This window comes from Citrus sinensis, chromosome 7, assembly GCF_022201045.2.
Source record: "Citrus sinensis cultivar Valencia sweet orange chromosome 7, DVS_A1.0, whole genome shotgun sequence".
Classification (NCBI taxonomy): domain Eukaryota; kingdom Viridiplantae; phylum Streptophyta; class Magnoliopsida; order Sapindales; family Rutaceae; genus Citrus; species Citrus sinensis.
The window spans coordinates 4,214,034-4,233,910 of NC_068562.1; the positions used below are offsets into that span (position 1 = coordinate 4,214,034).

Here is a 19,877-nt window from a genome sequence, read left to right on the forward strand (position 1 = left end):
GGAGAAAATCCAAATAAATCTTTTTACCGTCCGCCGTCCTCAAGATTTATATCCCCAATTTACTTTGAAGCCCAAAGCATTCCAGATCACTTATGAATTTAAATTACACCTTTTTCTTTTCAGAAAATTACATCTGCATATTTAAAATGAGAAAATTTCTTAGAAGATACGATGTTAGATCATTACAAACATCGAAAGTTAGATATGCTTGCATGTGGATCACACGTTTTAGATGCATAATTGAGACTAATTGACTTGCCATACCCTTCTATCTTCGGTTATTTGGTCATTCTATAACAAAACAAAATTTCGTGGTGCTTGATTGGTGATTTGAAAAAAAAAATTTTAATAAAATTTCATAGATATTGAAAATAGTAACAACATTTTCTTATTTGTCGGTGCGTATTATAAATTATTCGTTAGAATTAGGGCTAATTTTAGATTATTTCCTTAATAAAATGACGATATTAAAAATATTTTCTAAAATTAAAAACAAAATAGTAATGGAAGTTTACCTAGAGTAAGGGTCAATTTGGTAAAGTTATAGTTTTTAAATAATTATTATTTTTTATATTGTAAAAATAATTAATTGTAAAAAAAAATTATTAAATATTTTGTAAAATTTGTTTATAAAAATATTAACAATCGTATATTTTTGATAAATTCTACTGTTAAGCTATTGTGGACATCATATTAAGTAAATTTTATTTGACATTTATTAATATGTATATATGAATTTTTTTATTGTGTTTATATAATAATTGAAATTACTTTTAAAATTTAAACCTTAAACTATTCAAATTACTTTTAAACCTTAAAAAAAAAAAAATCCCAGGCCCTAAATAAGATAAGATTAGGTAACCATTTTCTTCATAGCCAGTCTGCAATCTTGCTAATAACAAATAAACTGAATCAGAAGCATGACTTGACTCCCGATTAACTTGCATTGGATATTGAGACGTGGCTAAGACATGCTGCATATTCTTTAATATAGCCTCTTTCTGCAATTGAAAATATAAAAAATCACGACAATCTGTCGCCATAAATTATTGGTTCCTTTCATAATCACGAAGTGAATCATGAGCCATCGGTAGTACTAAATTACTATTAATTTGAGATTAGTTATGCTTAATTTATGATAACAATGTTAATGATGACCTACTATGGAATCTCGATTCTAAAACAATAAAATAAGTTCTCTTAAGTCTTTGGGTTAGAAAAATAATGTAATTTAACGTACCGAAGTGACCCAACTACCGTTACTCCCTTAGTGGAGGAACACGAGGCGCCATTTTGCCATTAGGCATTCATAACTGCATTCCTAGGACTTCACGCGTAAGCCAGAGTCTTGGTGGAAATATCATGAATTGGTTGATCGGATTTATTTTGTTAAATTTATGGATCTTTTTTTGTCACATAAAATGGAAAAAAAAAAAAAAAGAGTTAAAAGATGATTTTGTAAAGATAATTTAATATAATTTGGTGAATAATTCTCATGTGAAGGAGTCATTGACTCATTGTCTTAGTAAAATGAGGATTTAGCTAAACACTAATTTTAATGTAATATTTTTATTTTTTAACTACATAGAAATTCTCTCTCTTCTTGACATAATAAAATTGTTAATGAAAATTGGTTTTGAAACGTTTCAACATTTGTCACTGCACCCCCAACTATTTCAAGAAAGTCCAAATGAGCTCCCAAATCGTGATTTTCAGTCGTTAATTCAAACTATAAATGGGCAAAATTGTAGTGAAGTATTAAGAAATTCAAAAGAAATTTGTCGAAACATTTGGTACCAGCCAAAAATAACCCTTTACAGGAAAAAAATAATAAAAAAAAGGGAAAATATCCACCGTCCACCTATTTTTTACACCTTTTTCAAAAATACACAATTCCTTCATTTTTTAGCTGGAATCCACCTAAAGTTACATTTTTTTTCACTTTTCCACTTCCGTTTGGAGTCCGTTAAGAAAACTAACGGAAACTTTAAAAAATGACCATTTTACCCCCAAAACGAAAATTACAATTTCACCTTAAAAATTACAAAAAATAATTAGATTAAATCTAATTATTTTCCCCATCGGTCAATAAATAAATTAATTCCATAACCATCAAATACATGTTTTTTTTTAAATATATCTATAATTAGAATGCTAAATTATAACAATAGTATTAAAAATAGCCCAATCTCACAAATCATCAATTGAATTTAAGATAAGTAGAGTTTTATTATTAATTGAGTTATAATCTCTAGTAGTTAAGATTTTTTTGTACTTCATTAAAGTACCAATAATGATAAATAAATTAATTCCATAACCATCAAATACATGTTTTTTTTTTAAATATATCTATAATTAGAATGCTAAATTATATCTATAATTAGAATGCTAATTTATAACAATAGTATTAAAAATAGCCCAATCTCACAAATCATCAATTGAATTTAAGATAAGTAGAGTTTTATTATTAATTGAGTTATAATCTCTAGTAGTTAAGATTTTTTTGTACTTCATTAAAGTACCAATAATGATATTCATCATTAAATCTTATTATTTTTGGTATTTTTTAAGGTGAAATTGTAATTTTCGTTTTGGGGGTAAAATGGTCATTTTATTAAGTTTCCGTTAGTTTTCTTAACGGACTCCAAACGGAAGTGGAAAAGTGAAAAAAAATGTAACTTTGGGTGGATTCCAGCCAAAAAATGAAGGAATTGTGTATTTTTGAAAAAGGTGTAAAAAATAGGTGGACGGTGGATATTTTCCCTAAAAAAAATCTATTACATTGTTGCTTGCAAGAAAGTTCCTACTTTTGTCCTCTTTTTTTCCCCGGCTTGAAAATAACTCAATTTTCTTTCTTTCAAGGAGAAACATAAATTTCTTTAATGGTCCACACAAAAAGAGAAGCATGGTCCCGGCCCATTACGAAATTCAAGTCGAAAATAGTACATCTTTAGAAATTCTTCCAATTGAACACTATATATGTTATTTTCAACAGACATCATAAGTTGATAACGTCACCCAAAAAAAATAATAATAAAAAAAATAGTAGATGCTTTCTTGGCAGTAGTAGTAGCACAAACCATGATAGCATTGGACATTAGCTTTCTCCGAGGCCAATGTGGGCTCAATTTTTTTCACTAGACTTTGTGATAAGCTCGAGCAGGCAGGTATTATTATGTCAAGCATCATTTGTCTCCATGCACAACCCACAACATTTTTTTCCTTTCTCACGCTTTACTGAGCCACACATTTTTTTCTAAAGATCATCTTCAATTAGACTCACAGTTTTAGAATTTAAGATTCGAGTATGGGACCACCTGCAATTATAGTTCATGCCTGAACGTCAAAGTTTCGTTGAAATAGATTGGTTCGATTCATGAGAATAGGTTAAATTAGAATGTCAATCGTGTAAATAGAAAATGGCAATTAACATGTATAATTAGTTCACCGATTTTGACTAAGTCCTTTTGTTAGGCCGTTAGCTAATTGACTAGTTGGTATTATTTATATCACCATTTAATTCTTATTCCGTGCGTATTTACCATTGCTATTAACTGTCATACTTAAAGTGTTGCATAGTTTTTAGAATGGAAAATATTCTAATATCATTAGTCTTATAAAATGGTTATCTAAAAGGTTAATATGTAATACATATTTTTTCTATAAACAAAAAAAAAAAAAGATTAATAACACATGTAGCTTATCATATAAATTAATAAAATTAAGGTTTTGTATAATATCAGTATAACATCATCAGTCTTATAAAATGATCATCTAAAAGGTTAATATATAATACATATTTTTTTTTAAAAAAAAAAAGATTTATAACACATGTAGCTTATCATATAAATTAATAAAATCAGTTCTTTCATATGGGTTCGGCCTTTGTATTGGTGTAGACAATTTTGTTGCATATTACGTTTATATACGGTTGAATAGATAAGCAGTTATGCACACAGTCTCTCATACGACTGTGATTAATTACCAAATTAACACAGAACATATGATATTAATAGCATTCGTAAAAGGAAAGAGAGAAAAAATACATTGTCGCTGCCAAATAAATTTAGAAAAAAAAAAATGAATGAATCAGTTGACCGTTTTTGAACGTACTTCTCCAGGGGATCCTGCTTTAGTCATTTTGGAACCTCTTCAACTATTATGTCCAATTGGGTTGTCGGCCCAATTGGTTTGCTCGGGCTTACATTCTTTTATCTCTTATCAAGATTCAAGAATGACGTAATTATCAATTTACCAATTGTGAATTGTCAAACTGACACACAGTCAAGAATGTTTTGATGATGTTCGTTTTACAATTGATTCAGATACAGCCACACAGGTGCCATAATGCAGCACGTTGAAAGATAAAAAGTGCATTGTTAACACATTTATTTTTCTCGGACGCAACCAGCTTTTCATGGCACGCTTCTCGCAGTTGAACTTGAATAGTATAGTAATTTTCATACCGCCTAATTTAATTACAAATGTGGTCGCTCATCGCTCATCTCCAAATGAGAAATCACTTGCTGAGAACAACTTTTTTCCCAGAAATCGTTGACAAGAATATGCGAACCAACAAGAACCATTCTTTCCAAAATGCGAAGAATTTGCAGTATCACTTCAAATTCAATCAGATCTTTCTTTACCTCTTTTTTGGTAAAAGTTTCCACTAGCAAATTAAAACTCTTTCTAAGCTTTTTAATTCCGTTTAAGAAAATCAAGCTCTCTCCCCCACTCTATTTCCGGTGCTAAATCAAGGACGCAAGCTATGCTCCCGAAATTAGTTTTGATTTTTACGAAACAGCTTGACAGATTTACTAACTTCTTAGCTGGCCTTGGAAAACCTTGTGTTAGTTTTTAATAATTAAAAGATCCGTGTCTAAGTTGGACGCTTACACGGTTGCAAAGGCATACATCTACCAATAGCTGGCATCCCCAGGATTCCTCCTATTTCTGACCCACTTTTTTAAAAAATAGATGACCTTGTTCATGAAATAAATTATTATTATTTTTAGTATTATATAACAACTTTTTTAGTTGGTATCTCCTCCCTTATTCATAAGGTGAAGGGTTTAAGACTCTCATATTTATGAATGTAAAAAGTTTTTTCATTCTTTTTTATTTGAAAAGACAGATTTTCATTATTTATTATTAGGAAAAATTACTATTTTTCCATCCTATAGATGGCAAACGGACAAAATTAATATAATATTTTGAAACCCACCATTTTTACTTCCCAAGTTTTCAAAAAAATTATTTTCACACATTGTTGTTGAATATATTGTTGAATATATGTAAAATGGTGATTTTATCCTTATAATGTAATTTAATATTACGATGCACATTATTTTTCGGTAATAGTTAGATAGGCAAATGATATTAGATATGGACATCTAATATATCGTTTCAAATATCTTAGTAAAATGAACAAAAGTCATTTCAAATATTTTACTAAATTATTTCACTTAGTGCCTCAAAAATATGTTTAAAGTATTTTCTAAAAATATTCAGATGGTTTTTGAGGGATGGGATGATAGAACTTGACAAATATTTGCTATTACTTTACTTTTATTACTCTTGGTGAGAACTTCAAAATAATATATTATACACCTACATATGATAACATTTGCCTATTTAAACCCTTACTGAAAAATCTTCTACAATGAAATGTTAAATTACTTTACGAAGGCAAAGTCACTTTTTGGATAGAGATTCAATAACATATTTTAACTTTGCAAAGTGTATTTTTAAAACTTCAGGTATGAAAATGATGGAATTCAAAGTGTTGTAATATATTTGGCTTTCTGCCATCCATAGGTTGTACAAATTATAGTTTCCCTTATTATATATTATCTGTTTATTTTGGATTCAAGATTTTCTCTGTGTACCCCAGTAAATACTAACAGCCTGTGCTGTCTGAGAAAATAACGTTGCACCTAACAAGTGCCTCTCTCAAGATGTCGCTTGTAAGCATGCATAATCTGGAAAAAGAATCACGACGATCATTAACAACAAAAACTAATAATAAATAAATAATAAATTTACGTATATGAGTAGCCAAGAGTCATTATATTCCAATCATATTCCTCAAAGTGTATTGCATATTCAAATCAACTCGCCCATCAGTCTCATAATTAATAAACCCCAAGTCATGAACCTATCAAAAATGAAAGATTAAAATGACAAAATAATACACCTTACATCGTGACTTTATGCATAAAGCAATCCTAGTGTCCTTTTTTTTTTTAAAAAAAAATCAATTTGGTAGTGTGCGAGGTTATCATCCGAATCCGAGTTGGATAAAAATTAAAGTTAGACTTCAGACTTTATTCCAATTCTCTCTTTATAAAATAATAATAACAATAATAATTAAAAAGGGGCTTTTTAACCATGATTGGTTTGGTTTATTTGTCACATACAATCAAGTCAACTCTCTCTCATGCCTAAAAATATTCCACATATTCAAGTTGATGATACCTTCATATTATCTCACAAAAATTAAATTTCTTAAACTAGAGAGACAAACAATTATTTTAATGGAGAAATTTTAAAATAATTGTAAACGGGTTCCGCGACCTTTGTTTTTATGGGCTTGATAGTTGATATGCCAAGTTGTTCGACAAACCTTGGTTTTTATTATTATAATAATAATAATAATTGGATCGGCATGCTTATCATAAATGAATTTGGAAGAATCGGAACTGATATGCCTGGTAAATGAATATCTTGTTTTAACTAGTCTTCGGAGAGAAGACCACAGTGAGCAAGAGCAGCCTTAACGTGCATGCTACGTGCAATTCATTTTAACTGCCTACGCGTTTCTTAATTTCTTTTACTAGGACCAAGATTTGGTACTATTCAAATTTTTTAACTCGAAAGAAACATGTTGACAGAGAGATAGCTGTTATAAGATATATGAACGAATGACACGAAGGCGGCCATTGACAGAGAGCACCGGATGAGATCATTCAACATCATTTTCAAAGCCATCCTCCACTTTACTGCTATAAATGAATAACATAAGAAAATTTACTATAAACATCCATTTCCTCGCCAGTAATCAAGACTCCAACCTCACTAACATTTTATAGTTATATAAAGGGAGGGCTAGCTGTGCGGTTTGCCTCACATTCGTATTCCTTTATTCGTGCATCAGAATAAGACAGTTTTTGAAATAATAAATCGAAAATCAAAGTAATGGGCACTGGTCGATTCAATTTCGATCTTATAATCGCTCTGTCTCTTTTTCTAAGTTTGTGCCTGTTCCCCCACACAATATTGGCCCAACTCAAACAAGACTACTACGCCAAAACATGCCCAAACGTAGAAAAGATTGTCAGAACTCAAGTGGAAAAGAAATTTCGGCAAACTTTTGTCACTGTTCCTGCCACCATCCGTCTCTTCTTCCATGATTGCTTCGTCCAGGTAACAATAATTCAGTTATATCTATTTAATTTAAATTAGTGCATTGATTATATAATGAATTAAAATTAAGATCACCCATCCTCACGACTCATGATATTGGTTCCATTACAGGGTTGTGATGCTTCGGTTATAATCCAATCAACTGGAAACAACACAGCGGAGAAAGATCACCCTGATAACCTGTCCTTAGCTGGAGATGGATTCGACACCGTTGTCAAAGCCAAACAAGCAGTTGAACAGTTTTGCAAGAACACGGTCTCTTGTGCTGACATCCTCGCCTTGGCCACACGAGATGTCATTGCACTGGTTGGTAAATCTATAGACTAATAATTTCTTTAATTAATTTTTGTTATTCTTTTATTTTATACATACATAGGATGGGAAAAGCATGGCTAGTGATTAATGTTGATGTTGGGTTACTAGCTAACTAATTAGTGATTAATAATTATAATAATAATGCAGTCAGGTGGACCTTCGTATTCCGTCGAGTTAGGAAGGCTCGATGGGCTTAGTTCGACGGCTTCAAGTGTAAGTGGGAAGCTGCCTCAGCCGACTTTCAATCTGAATCAGCTCAATTCACTGTTTGGTGCTAACGGCCTCGACCAAACTGACATGATTGCCCTCTCAGGTAACATTTGCCTTTGCCGCCTCAAAACTCAAAGTTAAAGAACCACGTTCCAATCATAAATTAATCAACACGATCTCTTCCAACTGGGCCCCACACCAGACGGATTAAATGGGCCACATCTCGTCTGACAGTGTGCTACTTTCGCTTCCGATTTGGATCATTGTTTAGTAACATCATCGTATTAGTTGGCAATATCAGTGTCACCGATGCCTTTCTTAGCACTAAGCATCGTTACCAATGTTTTTTTTCCACGTACATGCATGTTGATCGTAATTTTGACCGTGATTGAATGATGATCTTTGTCTTGCAGCGGGACACACCGTTGGATTCTCTCATTGTAGCAAGTTTGCAAATAGGATATACAATTTCAGCCCTCAGAACCCGGTGGACCCGACACTGAACAAGACATATGCGACCGAACTTCAACAAATGTGCCCCAAGAATGTGGACCCCAGGATCGCCATCAACATGGACCCCAACACACCCAAGACCTTTGATAATATGTACTTCAAGAATCTTCAACAAGGCAAGGGCCTCTTCACCTCCGACCAAGTCCTATATACCGACGGGAGGTCCAAGCCTGCTGTTGATAGATGGGCCTCTAGCCCAGCTGATTTTCAAACGGCCTTTATCACCGCCATTACAAAATTGGGCAGGGTCAACGTCAAGACCGGAAGCGATGGGAATATTCGCCGGGATTGTTCAGCCTTTAATTGAAAACTTAAAATGGAAGAAAAAAAAAAAAAAGAAGTTATCGCACTGATTGTTTCGTTTGGGCTAAATTTGAATGCAAGTTTAGTTCTTTTCTTGTGGTTGCTTATAGATTTTTCTTTTTCCCTCTTTTAACTTTAAGCAGAGACTTTATAATTGTTGGCGTCATGAAAAGTATTACATATAATAAATGACGAAATGTGATTTTTTCCCCTTTTTTTCTCGAATCACCTCATTTGAACGTCGTTGTTTTGTGGATAAATGTTCAAGTTTTAAATTCAAATACACTTTCTTAACTAATCTATTGCTCCATGCGCCAAGCATATGGGTAACTATGGCAGGATTCCGACCCATTCTAAACGGGAATTCGGAATAAAATTTTATTACTATTCACTATTCATATTGGGATTTGAGATGTATGAAAACCTCGATTGAGATCCCGAATGTTTCAAAATCTGAGTTTCTAATAATATATGACAAGTCGGTTGAATGAATTATATAAATCTAACATGTCAGTCATATAGGTATGACAAGTTATTTTGGTAAATAATATATATAACATGTTGGTCATAAACTCATAATCATATACATGTTAATTATGAAAGTATGACATGTCGGTTATATGAGTATGACATATTGTTCATATTAGAATCTGCAGCATATGACAGAAAATTCATGTCATTCTGGATAATTTGAGATCCCGATCAAGATGAGATTGAGACACATTTTTATTTCAATTTAATATTTGAGGTAGGATTAGGATCGGCAAATCTCGATTCATCCATCCCATTGCCAACCCTATGGGCAGCTCTCAAATGGATGACTAATTTTATCAATACCAAAATTAGATTGCGTATAAGATCTGGCTAATTAATTGGTTGGATATTCGAATTTGTTCTTTTGTCATTAAGATCGATAAGGCGGCAATTACATGGGCATAATAGTTAGTGAAACTTGCACTTAATTAATATAATTTTATTTGATGAAAATTATGCATCCCCGCCTGTTCGTCACATTTTTATATAAATGGATCCATCATACAGCTGGGACCTTTGTATGGATAACTGGAACCATATTTCAAGCATTCTACAATACTGCTTCTAGATACTCTGCTTTGAGCCAATAATTTGACATGAAAACGGTTTCATTTCTTATGTTACCATCATTGGAACAGAAAATTGGAGGAACTATATAATAAGATCACTAAAGCTTTTTGACTTTTTAGCCTAAAAATACGATGTTGGCAAAGTTTCATTTCTTATGTTACCATCACTGAGACAGAAAATTGGAAGGCGACAAATTGTTTAAAAAGATCAGTACAAGTGTATTGACTTTTGAGCCTAAAAATATGATGATGGCAAAGATCCATGGACAAAACAATCATATTACTATAACAAACGGATGAATTAATAAGCTAAGAGACAGGTTTTGTATGGTCAATAAATGGATATTTGTAATGTAAACGATCAGATTTATAATACAGATCCTTCTGACTCTTTCTTTCTCTGTTCTGTTCATTTGAATTTGTTAAATTTTCTGGAACCTAGCTTAGTTTAGCAACTAGAGATCATCTCAACACTATTTGACTGTGTATTAACTTTAATGAACCTTGAATATTTTGTTTGCATGTCTAACTTTTTGGTACCTAACCTTCATCAGAGAGAAACCTTTTTTCCTGTGGCTCAGGCCTTTGTTCCATGAAGCTTTTGCTGCTTAATGCAGCCTGCATCTTCAATAACTATGCAGCGAAAAAAGAAATGTAGTGTTTCAATTTAAGGCTTTAAACATGTACGGGTCGTAGAAAGTAAACATGGAAAGAAGAAATGTGACGAAGAGTTTCGTGTAGAATCATGACATAAAAAATAATAGAACTGAAGTTGACACACTACACCAAGTGAACAAAGATGGCTGAGTAAGAACCCATGCCAGAAACCCAAAAGACCCAAGTGGTAAACTGTTTAAGCAATTTTCCAAAGGTGGAAAGTCCGCATTTAGAAATTAGAATGATGGTAACACTTTAAAAAGTTGATTTATGCCTCAAATGCTGGAGAGAAAATAAAAATTACATAAATTATGGTCATGCAAATTCCTGAAAACCCTCTAACTAAACACTGTTGATGACTGCCATGCAGGCATGAGACACACACATAAACACAGTTTTTATATAAGAAAGAAGTTAACCAACATTATTTTGGAAAAGAACAATTCATTAAAGAAAGAAATTCAACAAAGGCATGCCTCGAAACTTGAATGAAGAGATTTATTAACAAGACAAATATTCAGAACGTGAACTCAAAATTATAGATATCCAAAGCCACTAACCTAGTTGCACTAGCTACTAATTAGATTCGTACAAGTCATTTTATCTCACCCTCGAAACAATCAGCATTATGACCTATATACAATCTACATAACTTGATTCAAAACTTTTCTGAAGCCTTTACTTGTATTGCAGCGGTCCTTACAAGTATGCTGTGGTCAAGATCAATGTTAGCATAGACTTTATGATTGTAATAATTGAAAACCAATTTACACCAAAACTAATCATATATCTTCTGATGCATGCAGGAGAAGATCTCAAGCTGTGATGGCCAATCATTTCCAAGAATTTGGGGATTTAACTCAGTTGCAACTTGAAAGTCTAGAATGGATGCAGAAAAGGAACTGTGTTTGTGTCCAGATCTTGACCCAGCTAGTTCCAAACAGGGCTTTATTAATCTCTTCATAAAGACATCAAGGCCATTGTTTAGCAAATTGGCACAATCCACTGAAACTTTTAATCCCTCCATCTCCAACTTTTTCTCCAACCTCTTCCTCAAGGAATAAGCATCAGGTAGCTCACCATGGTTTTGACAAATCTCAGTGTAATAAGCATCGGTTGAAGATTTGTGAAGTAATTTTGGTGTCCCTTTACCATTTATGGGGATGCCAAGAGGAGCTTTTACGGGGCTCCTACTATAAATGCTTGGACTGCCAGCGGCCTGGTCAACCTCTTCTCCATCTTCTACAGAGCCTGGAGGTCTACTACCCAAAGAAAACAACTCATTAGTACTCAGCTGTTCTTGAATTTTAGGCACCGAATCTTGACATGCAATACTATGGCTCTTCCCACGTGGCCCAAGAGGGCTTGGAAAGTCTTTCAACTTGCAATCACGAAGGGCTGGTGTCATCCCCTTTCGAGAGGATTGGGGAATATCTTTGCATAGCGACTGAAGACAACTTCTTTGATAACCATTGGGCACTTTACCGCGTTCAAAGCCATCAACTTTGGGCTCTTTTGGTGGGGGAGTTTTTGAAAGACATGCATTTTGTATAATTGATCTGAGGAGACGATTATGAAGACGCACATTTTCTCTTCCTATCGTGCCAATGCAAAGCCTATCAAACTCAGATTTGCTAATTTTAAGACTTAAATATCTTGTGAGAAGACTAAAATACTTGTCTGATTTAGCAGCGCCAAGCTTTCTCTCAATATGAGATTTTATCTCTAAAATGTCCAATCGCATAAAATGCCGATCAGCCGGCATTTCAGTTTCCAGATTCCCCACTATCATCAAAACAAAAAATTCCACGTAATTACACAATCACCCAACCAAAAAAAAAACTTCTGCTGATAATTTAACATCAGGCATTAGTGGCTGCTAAAACTTATGAACCGACCCCAGATATTACTTGATCTCAACACTCGATTCTTTAACTTCATCTTACACATTCATTAATAAACTATCAATTACTCGTTAAAATCAAAACAAAACACTCTCATACAAGAACACAAATTGTCATTTATTAACTTTGAATTCACCAACAAAAACCATAATTCTCCAAAAATTTAAACTTTCCAAGCTTTGAAGTATAAATTGAAGCTCTAAAATGAGACGCTTTGGATAATTCAACGAGAAAGCAGAATCCAATGAAGCAATTCAGACACTGAAACAGTGAAACAAACAACGCAAGTAACTTGGCAAAGAAAGGAGAGACCAACCTGAATAAATGCCACCAGCGAATTGAATTCAGCTTGAATTTCAGTATACTGAATGCAATTACTGAATCGCTTCCTCGTAAGCTTCCTGCTGAGAGAGAGAGAGGGAAACGAAGATTAGGGCTGGGTATTTTAGAAGCTTCGTTCGCCCGGTGACTACATCGCGAGTCAAAAAGACACGTGCATTATCTTACATATGGGTAAGCTGCTTTTTAGTTTGGTGCGGCCAATCATCGTTAAGCGTTTTATTGAACACAGTACACTTCACTAACAATAACGCAGTTAAAACTTGGACACACGCTGTCACAGTGTCACGCTCACTCCCACACCCACGATCCCCCAAAAATCTTGTACGATCGAGAAAAGTTAGCTTTAGTTAAACATGACGTGAGATGACAAATATGACATAGAACGTATTTTACTGGATTTGGTGTCCGGTCTCGTGCCTAAAACCATAAATTACAAAAAGGCAAAAGAAGCGTGTGGAGTGGTGTTCAATTTATGTCACATATTTGTTGTCTTCGATCTTCATTACATTACATATGGGAAAAAGTATCCGAAAAAAAAGAAAAAAAAAAAAAAAGAAATCGAAGGTTTTCTCATGTGAATCTCATAGTATCAAATGCATCACATCAACACTGTAGAAAAGGATGTTCGTTGGTTGGGAGTGTGAGCCCAAAACCAACAACCCCTTTTGTAGGTTAAACTAACTTCTTCTGCGCATGATGACAAAACAAGACGCAATTTGCATCCCTTATTTTGGTTTTCACATTGACATATTCATCCTTAAAATGAAATGGGGCCGAGTTGGGCTGGCGAAGGACTCTGTATATGGGGCCGATTTAATTATGGACTTGGGTTGCCTTATATGGAATTGAGTTGGGCTATCTCGGTAAAAGCAACCGATTGATTTAATTCTGAAATGGTGTTTCTTTTTCGAAATTTTCTGAAATTGTATTTCAAAAACAGCTTCCATTTTCTTTTCTTTTTTTATTATTTTAATTTTGTCAATATTTTTTCTTCTACAATTTCGGAAACGTAGACCACAACATCTATGCAAATGCACAAAGATATCAAATAAAATAATCCAAAAAATAAAGAACTCACACATTTGGGTAGTACTTTAGATCTAGATATGGCCAAAAATAGGCCAAGAAATTTGAGGCGAGCATCATCCCTAAGATTAATTTATGCAAGTTTTTGTAAATGACCAATTAAATGTGAATAAGACTAGTTTAGGCACGTGTGGACTTATAACTAGTTCCTGCTAGTTTTGATAAGTACGTAAAATTCATTGACGTGTATAATATATAATTATTGGAAATTGAGAAGGAACGAGGCACATAAGACGGCACATATGAAAGGCGACAAAGGGTGGGTGTAATCGGAAGTAAAGTAATCATGGGTGCGATATTCTCGAGTTGAGTTTTTCGAAAAGAGAATCCAAGCAAACCGAGCAATGAATCAATCGAACCTTAAAAACAAATTTAGATTTCTCCAGCACAACAGAAGAATGGAATTACTTCCAACAAACAGAAGGGCAAATATGCAAAAAGATTGGAGATTCTATCAGCGATGAAATAATTGATTTCCAATAATCAAAATGAATTTCATCTTTCAATCATTAAATAGGGTAAAAACTCGTTTCATTCCTATATTTTAAAATTAGTGTCTATTTAGTCTTTATATTTTAAAAAATACCTTAAAACATCCATACCCTTAAATTATTGACATCCCTGCTGTTACTTTTTATTTTTTTTTACTTGCTTTTATAATATTACCCTCTTACAATAATGTTTCTTTTTATAAAATTAATAAAAAAATTAAATTATCAATTTAACCCAAAAAATAAAATAAAAATAATATATATTAATTTTTGTGAAAGCTTACATGTGTCCAAAAAAAATTTATTGTAAAAATAATTAAATTACTTTTTTTTGGACATTAGTAATAAAAAATTAATATATTAATTCCTCAGCAGTGTGTTACAAAAAAGTAACATATATTAATTTTTTTTCTATTTTATTTTTTGAGATTAAATTGATAATTATTTTTTTTCTTTTTACTAATGTCCAAAAAAAATATTGTAAGAGGGTAATATTGTAAAAATTAAGCCAAAAGCAACAAAAAGTAAGAGGAAATGTGCTAATAATTTAATGTCGGAGATGTTTTGAGGTATTTTTAAAAATATAAGGACTGAACGGGTACTAACCTCAAAATATAGGGACTAAATGAGATTTTACCCCATTAAATATAAAAAAATGTCAAAAGTTTCTAGAAATGATTTACAAATGGATTTGATGTTCATTTTAGCTTTCCTTCAAATGCAAATAAAGACATAACTACCAAATTTGTTACCTTGAATCTAATCACATGTGCCCAGTTAACAAAAATATGTGGCTTGGAAGAAGAATCATGACTCTAGTCGATTAGGATCTAACGAAAATATAATTAGGGTTTAACAAAATTATGTTGAATATAAAGATGGGTTGAAGGAGTAAAAGTTTTTTTTCCTTTTTTACTTTAATGTCCATAATTGTAATTTAATTGAGGGGTATTTTAATTATAAAAAGTTATTTTCAAAAGTGCATTTAGTGAGTAGTTTGGTGCATTCAAATTGCCTCATCCGTGATTAATATATACACACACATACACGAGCAATTTACTAGTGCAGTCGCCCACATATTTTAAAATATAGTTTTTGGATTTTATAATGGTGTCAAATACTATTGCACTATTATAAAATAATTTTTTAACAGTTTACAAGGATGTAAAAATATTTAACATCTTTGTGAAAATCCAAATGCATATTATAAAAAATGCGGGTGTCGGCACACAAATGATTATACTTAAGAAAAAAAATAATTAAAATAAGATTGACATGAGATTATGGCGATTCATGGCATAAGTTTTGTTAAGATTTATATCATTTGGAAGCAGTGAAATGAAAAATTGAAAATAAATAGGAACATAAAGAGCGAATTGCGTAAATAATTTGTAGAAACAAATAATCCGAAGATTTCAAAGTCAAAACAGTGGTGGTTTCTCAACAACTTTTAAAAAAATTCACGTAAAACAATGTCAAGACAGCATGGTTGTATTTCCTCTTCATTCGCTACATGCTCTGGACAACTAAGAGCTTTGCAGCCACATAAGAGTGAAGAATAGTTAATAAACAATGACTCTCCCTTCTCTTTTGCAAAACAAAATCGTTGAGAGAATTTTTTGTTTTCTTTTAATTTTCTTCGTGTTTTGGCTGTGGTTGAGAAGTATATTTCACTAAACAACAACCAATATACCCTATTATACTAAGTCGGCCGCAAACGCAAAACACTTTCATGATCATTGAGATATTATTATATTTGACAGATACATACACGTGAAAAATGAATGATGGAGATTGATAAGAGTTGTAGAGATATTGTTGCTTAATAGCACATCAGCTAGTATGTCGATGCCTAACTAGAGTCTAGGAGAAGAAACGATAAAATTGAGACTGTTTCTTCACATAAGCAATTCGGTCTTAAATTGAGTTGTATTTGCGGCAACAGATCGTCTGCCGCTTATACTTTCTGCTAGATCAAGTCAAATACATGAAAGGCATGCACCGAAAGAGACGGGAGCTGAACTTCTTGATTAACATTGATAATTTGACTTAGCCCTCACACGATCGGTACTCAACTACACTACTGCTAACAAAGTGCGTAGGAGTAAAAGAGGAATTGATTAGAAACTACAAAAGAGAAAAAATAAGGTACATGCATTAAGCCGTTTAAAAAACGATTCAAGCAGCAGGAACCCAAGCAGAAGCAAAAACAGCATTGTGTCCTTTCCATGTAAGTACGAGATCATCTTCTTCCTTCTTTAATCCCCAGCCAGCTGCGTGCTCATCAAGCATTGTTTTCAGTTCTGAAACTGCTTCTTCACCAAAAGTGATTCCCCGGAAATTCGCATTTCTCATGCGCTGCACCCACCGGCTCTTGGGCTCAAGCCTCTCAACTCTCTGCAAACCTTCATGTGCTATCACATTTTCAACTTTCCAACAAACAGCAGCCTCATACCACTCCCTTTGCTTGCTTCCTCTCGGTAGAAATGTGTCAACTAAGTCATAAGGTATCCACAAATAGTTGAATGCAGATCTTAATCTACACACCAAATTATTGGCTGTCAAATCTGCATCTTCATCAACTAATACAACAATTGTTGGCTCTAAACTCCTAATCGCTTTAAGAAACATGCTGCGAAGAGATATTGAAGTAGAGGAATAGTACTCTAAAGAGTAAGGATTTAATGAACTGAAAGTTGTGCTAGGATTGAGGGTTTCTTCTGGTATATAGTGAAGCATCATGTGACAGTTTATAACAAGGGCCTCACCACTTTCTGCGTACACTAATTGTTGCACTCTCATTTGCTCGATCAAAGAAGCAAACCCATCAGCATAACTTGAGGGAATCACTCTAAATTCCAGCATTACATTTCTTGACCTAGCGAAATTAACCAACTTTGTGCCCAACTCTTCGTACGAAAGATCAAGCATTGGAGGTACATCTTCAGTGGCACCAGCTACTGTAAGCTTCAGTCGTGGTGGTCCCTCGAACCGATTAGCAATAGCATCGATAAGTGTAGGAATTTGCATGCAGTGTGTCAGGCTCAAATCAACAATATGTACGACGGAACACCCATCGACAGCTTCTAATATTGCTGCATTTGCAGCGGTGAAACCGAACCGGTGCCATGGGGTTAAGTCTACAAAGCTAGCGAGCTCAATGACTGAGAATTTGTGGTTGTGTACAACAAGGTTGCAGTGAGCGTTTGCCATGGCTGCGAGCATTTTGCAAGTGCCACTCTTTGCTGCTCGAGTTATGAGAGCGCGGAGAAAGGCGCATGTTAGGCGCTGATTTGAGTCGCCATCTGGTGGTGCAATGTTGTTTAGCACCCAAAGGATTTGCTGAGCTAGAGTGGCGTCGTTGCTCTCTATAGCGTTTGCACAGTGAACTAAAAGCTGTTCCATGCAATTGGCATCACCAAAGCTTGCAAAAGATTTTGAAGAAGGGAAACCAGGCCATGGGCGAGTCCTGTGAATTTGGTTTTTGTTCATGGTGAAGTTTGAAAATGAAGAGATTTGATGCAAGGGTGGTGGTGGGGTCTCAGTAAATTGCATCATGGGGAGACGGAGTTGAAAAATGACAAAAGAACAGAAAGGAAAAAGTAATATGGCAGAAAGAGAGACAGAGACCAGACTAGTAGTGGGTACCTTGGTCACTGGGAAACGATCCAAGTAGAGGAGAAAGCATGAAACAAAACTAAGCGACTAGAGTTTTGGAGAATTCTGCAAATGAATCACAGGAAATTGACAGTTCAGCTTTTATCTCAGGATTTTATTTGGTAATGCTCAGAAGGGGAAAAAGGGACAGATCAAAGCGTAGACTAGAATCCCGATACAAAAACTTAGTTGGAGTCATATTAGGCAAAAAAAGATTAAAAGACCCTTCAATTCTTTGAACCAAATCAGCCTTTTTCAGTTGTCAAAAGATAGAAGGAGAGAGCGATTCAACAACCTTTTTTCATGGCTACAAAAGGGTCTAATCCCTCTTCATCAATGCATTTTATTACATGCCCTTTTCTTTTTCTGAAATCTGCTCAGATGAGAGAGATTGAAAGGAAATATAAGTTAGAGACTTAAGATGGGTGTTGTTGGTGGGAGAGAGTTCTGTTGGATTTTTGGTTGCATGTGAAATAGCCGGCCATTGAGTTGTCTATATGTGGGCGTTGGAATTTTGTCATGTATTGAGTAGTGGGGATTGAACCTTGAAGGCAGTTGAGCTTTTTGGCTCACTCTACTCACGGGCCATCATCTATTATATCATGAACAGATCATCTTTATGCCCATTTCTCTAATGTTTTAAACCTTATAACTAAAGTTTTCCGTCTCGGTGGGGTATTGAAATCACTACAGAATATATATGATAATTCATGGCGACAAAGAAATGAGAGTAAGGGACCCGCAAATGACTCATATATGAAAGCCAAAATCTCTACATTCATGCTTCCATAAGACAAATGGACGGTCATTATCCAAGACAATGGAAGAATAATTCGTTGAAATCTTCATTTCTATCACGGCATGTATTAATAATTATTTGTAACACTGACCCTAGAAGCTAGGGCTTTCTAATTAGAGTAATGATATAGCCACAAACTCTTGTACAAACTTATTTTGTACAAACTGATGTGACATGATAACATTGATTGAATTACATATCACTTGGCTCACATGATTTGTTTTTATTATTTTATATTTTCATTCAACCAATGAATTAATGCCACATCAGTTTGTACAAAATAAATTTGTACAAGAGTTTGTGGCTGTATCATTATTCTTCTAATTATTATTTTTTTAAGTTATCCAATTTTTTTCTTAAATTTCTTCATCTATATGAACAAGATTTGAACTCCAAACTTTTTACTTTCAGTTACTTAAAATTTCATACCAAGCTTCATTCAAAACTAGAAACCATGAGTTTGCTTGCTGATCATGAAATGTTATCACAATTTCGTTCTGCTTCCATCTTCCCAGTAATCTGATCTCTAATAAATGAATATAAAGTTCTCAACGTTCTCTAGTTCTACAAAGTTATTTGTATTATATATCTTATCCAGGATCATTTTGGATAATCATATATAGGATATTTGAAAAGAGGGACAACAATACAAGCTATAGGATTTATATACACATTTCTACATGTGAAGGACACATGCAAATCAATCCTTGGAACAGGTCCATATGTATATGCATGGAATATCTTGTATTCCTCTTTTGTACACATGGGACCTTCCTGCAGCTTACACGTGATTTACTTTTTTTTTTTTTTCGTTTCCTTGTTTGATGACTTGTCTCCCCGTCCAATCCCAACCCCACCACAAATAGACTAATCAATCAGAAAGGGGTCCCCTTTCTTTCCCCCTGCTGCAGCAGTTCGCCAATGTTTTCTCTGTCTCACTCACACACATACATATTATATGAATCCCCATCCGCTTACCATGTTATCACTACTAGTAAAAAGTTTTGGCCCGTAAGAGCATTCTGATGTTTAAAATATGTACAATTGTGCCATAATCATGACCATATATGTA

General features: G+C 33.7%; 3 protein-coding genes across 3 annotated transcripts; 1 reads left to right on the forward strand and 2 right to left on the reverse strand.

Annotated features, from left to right (window-relative positions):
* Nucleotides 1-7,038: 7,038 nt before the first annotated feature.
* LOC102610429 (peroxidase 51-like) lies at nucleotides 7,039-8,873 on the forward strand. The gene is made up of 4 exons (XM_006466421.3): nucleotides 7,039-7,425; nucleotides 7,537-7,731; nucleotides 7,888-8,053; nucleotides 8,364-8,873. The coding sequence occupies exons 1-4, from the start codon at nucleotides 7,198-7,200 to the stop codon at nucleotides 8,768-8,770; spliced, it is 996 nt and encodes a 331-aa protein (XP_006466484.2). The 5' UTR covers nucleotides 7,039-7,197; the 3' UTR covers nucleotides 8,771-8,873.
* A 2,130-nt stretch (nucleotides 8,874-11,003) lies between these two features.
* Nucleotides 11,004-13,066, reverse strand: LOC102610114 (uncharacterized). Its single transcript, XM_006466420.4, has 2 exons — nucleotides 12,747-13,066; nucleotides 11,004-12,311 (listed from the first exon to the last, which is right to left on the reverse strand). The coding sequence occupies exon 2, from the start codon at nucleotides 12,289-12,291 to the stop codon at nucleotides 11,305-11,307; it is 987 nt and encodes a 328-aa protein (XP_006466483.2). The 5' UTR covers nucleotides 12,292-12,311; nucleotides 12,747-13,066; the 3' UTR covers nucleotides 11,004-11,304.
* A 3,173-nt stretch (nucleotides 13,067-16,239) lies between these two features.
* On the reverse strand, nucleotides 16,240-18,494 carry LOC102613796 (scarecrow-like protein 32). Its single transcript, XM_006466518.4, has one exon. The coding sequence runs from the start codon at nucleotides 17,905-17,907 to the stop codon at nucleotides 16,528-16,530; it is 1,380 nt and encodes a 459-aa protein (XP_006466581.3). The 5' UTR covers nucleotides 17,908-18,494; the 3' UTR covers nucleotides 16,240-16,527.
* Nucleotides 18,495-19,877: the final 1,383 nt, after the last annotated feature.

Bases quoted from the DNA above. Each gene is read 5' to 3' on its own strand.
- LOC102613796 (XM_006466518.4), bottom strand. From the start codon at position 17,907: ATGATGCAATTTACTGAGACCCCACCACCACCCTTGCATCAAATCTCT.
- LOC102610114 (XM_006466420.4), bottom strand. From the start codon at position 12,291: ATGCCGGCTGATCGGCATTTTATGCGATTGGACATTTTAGAGATAAAA.
- LOC102610429 (XM_006466421.3), top strand. From the start codon at position 7,198: ATGGGCACTGGTCGATTCAATTTCGATCTTATAATCGCTCTGTCTCTT. The intron at 7,732-7,887 runs GTTGGTAAATCT...ATAATAATGCAG, and splicing joins CACGAGATGTCATTGCACTG to TCAGGTGGACCTTCGTATTC. The intron at 8,054-8,363 runs GTAACATTTGCC...TTTGTCTTGCAG, and splicing joins TGACATGATTGCCCTCTCAG to CGGGACACACCGTTGGATTC.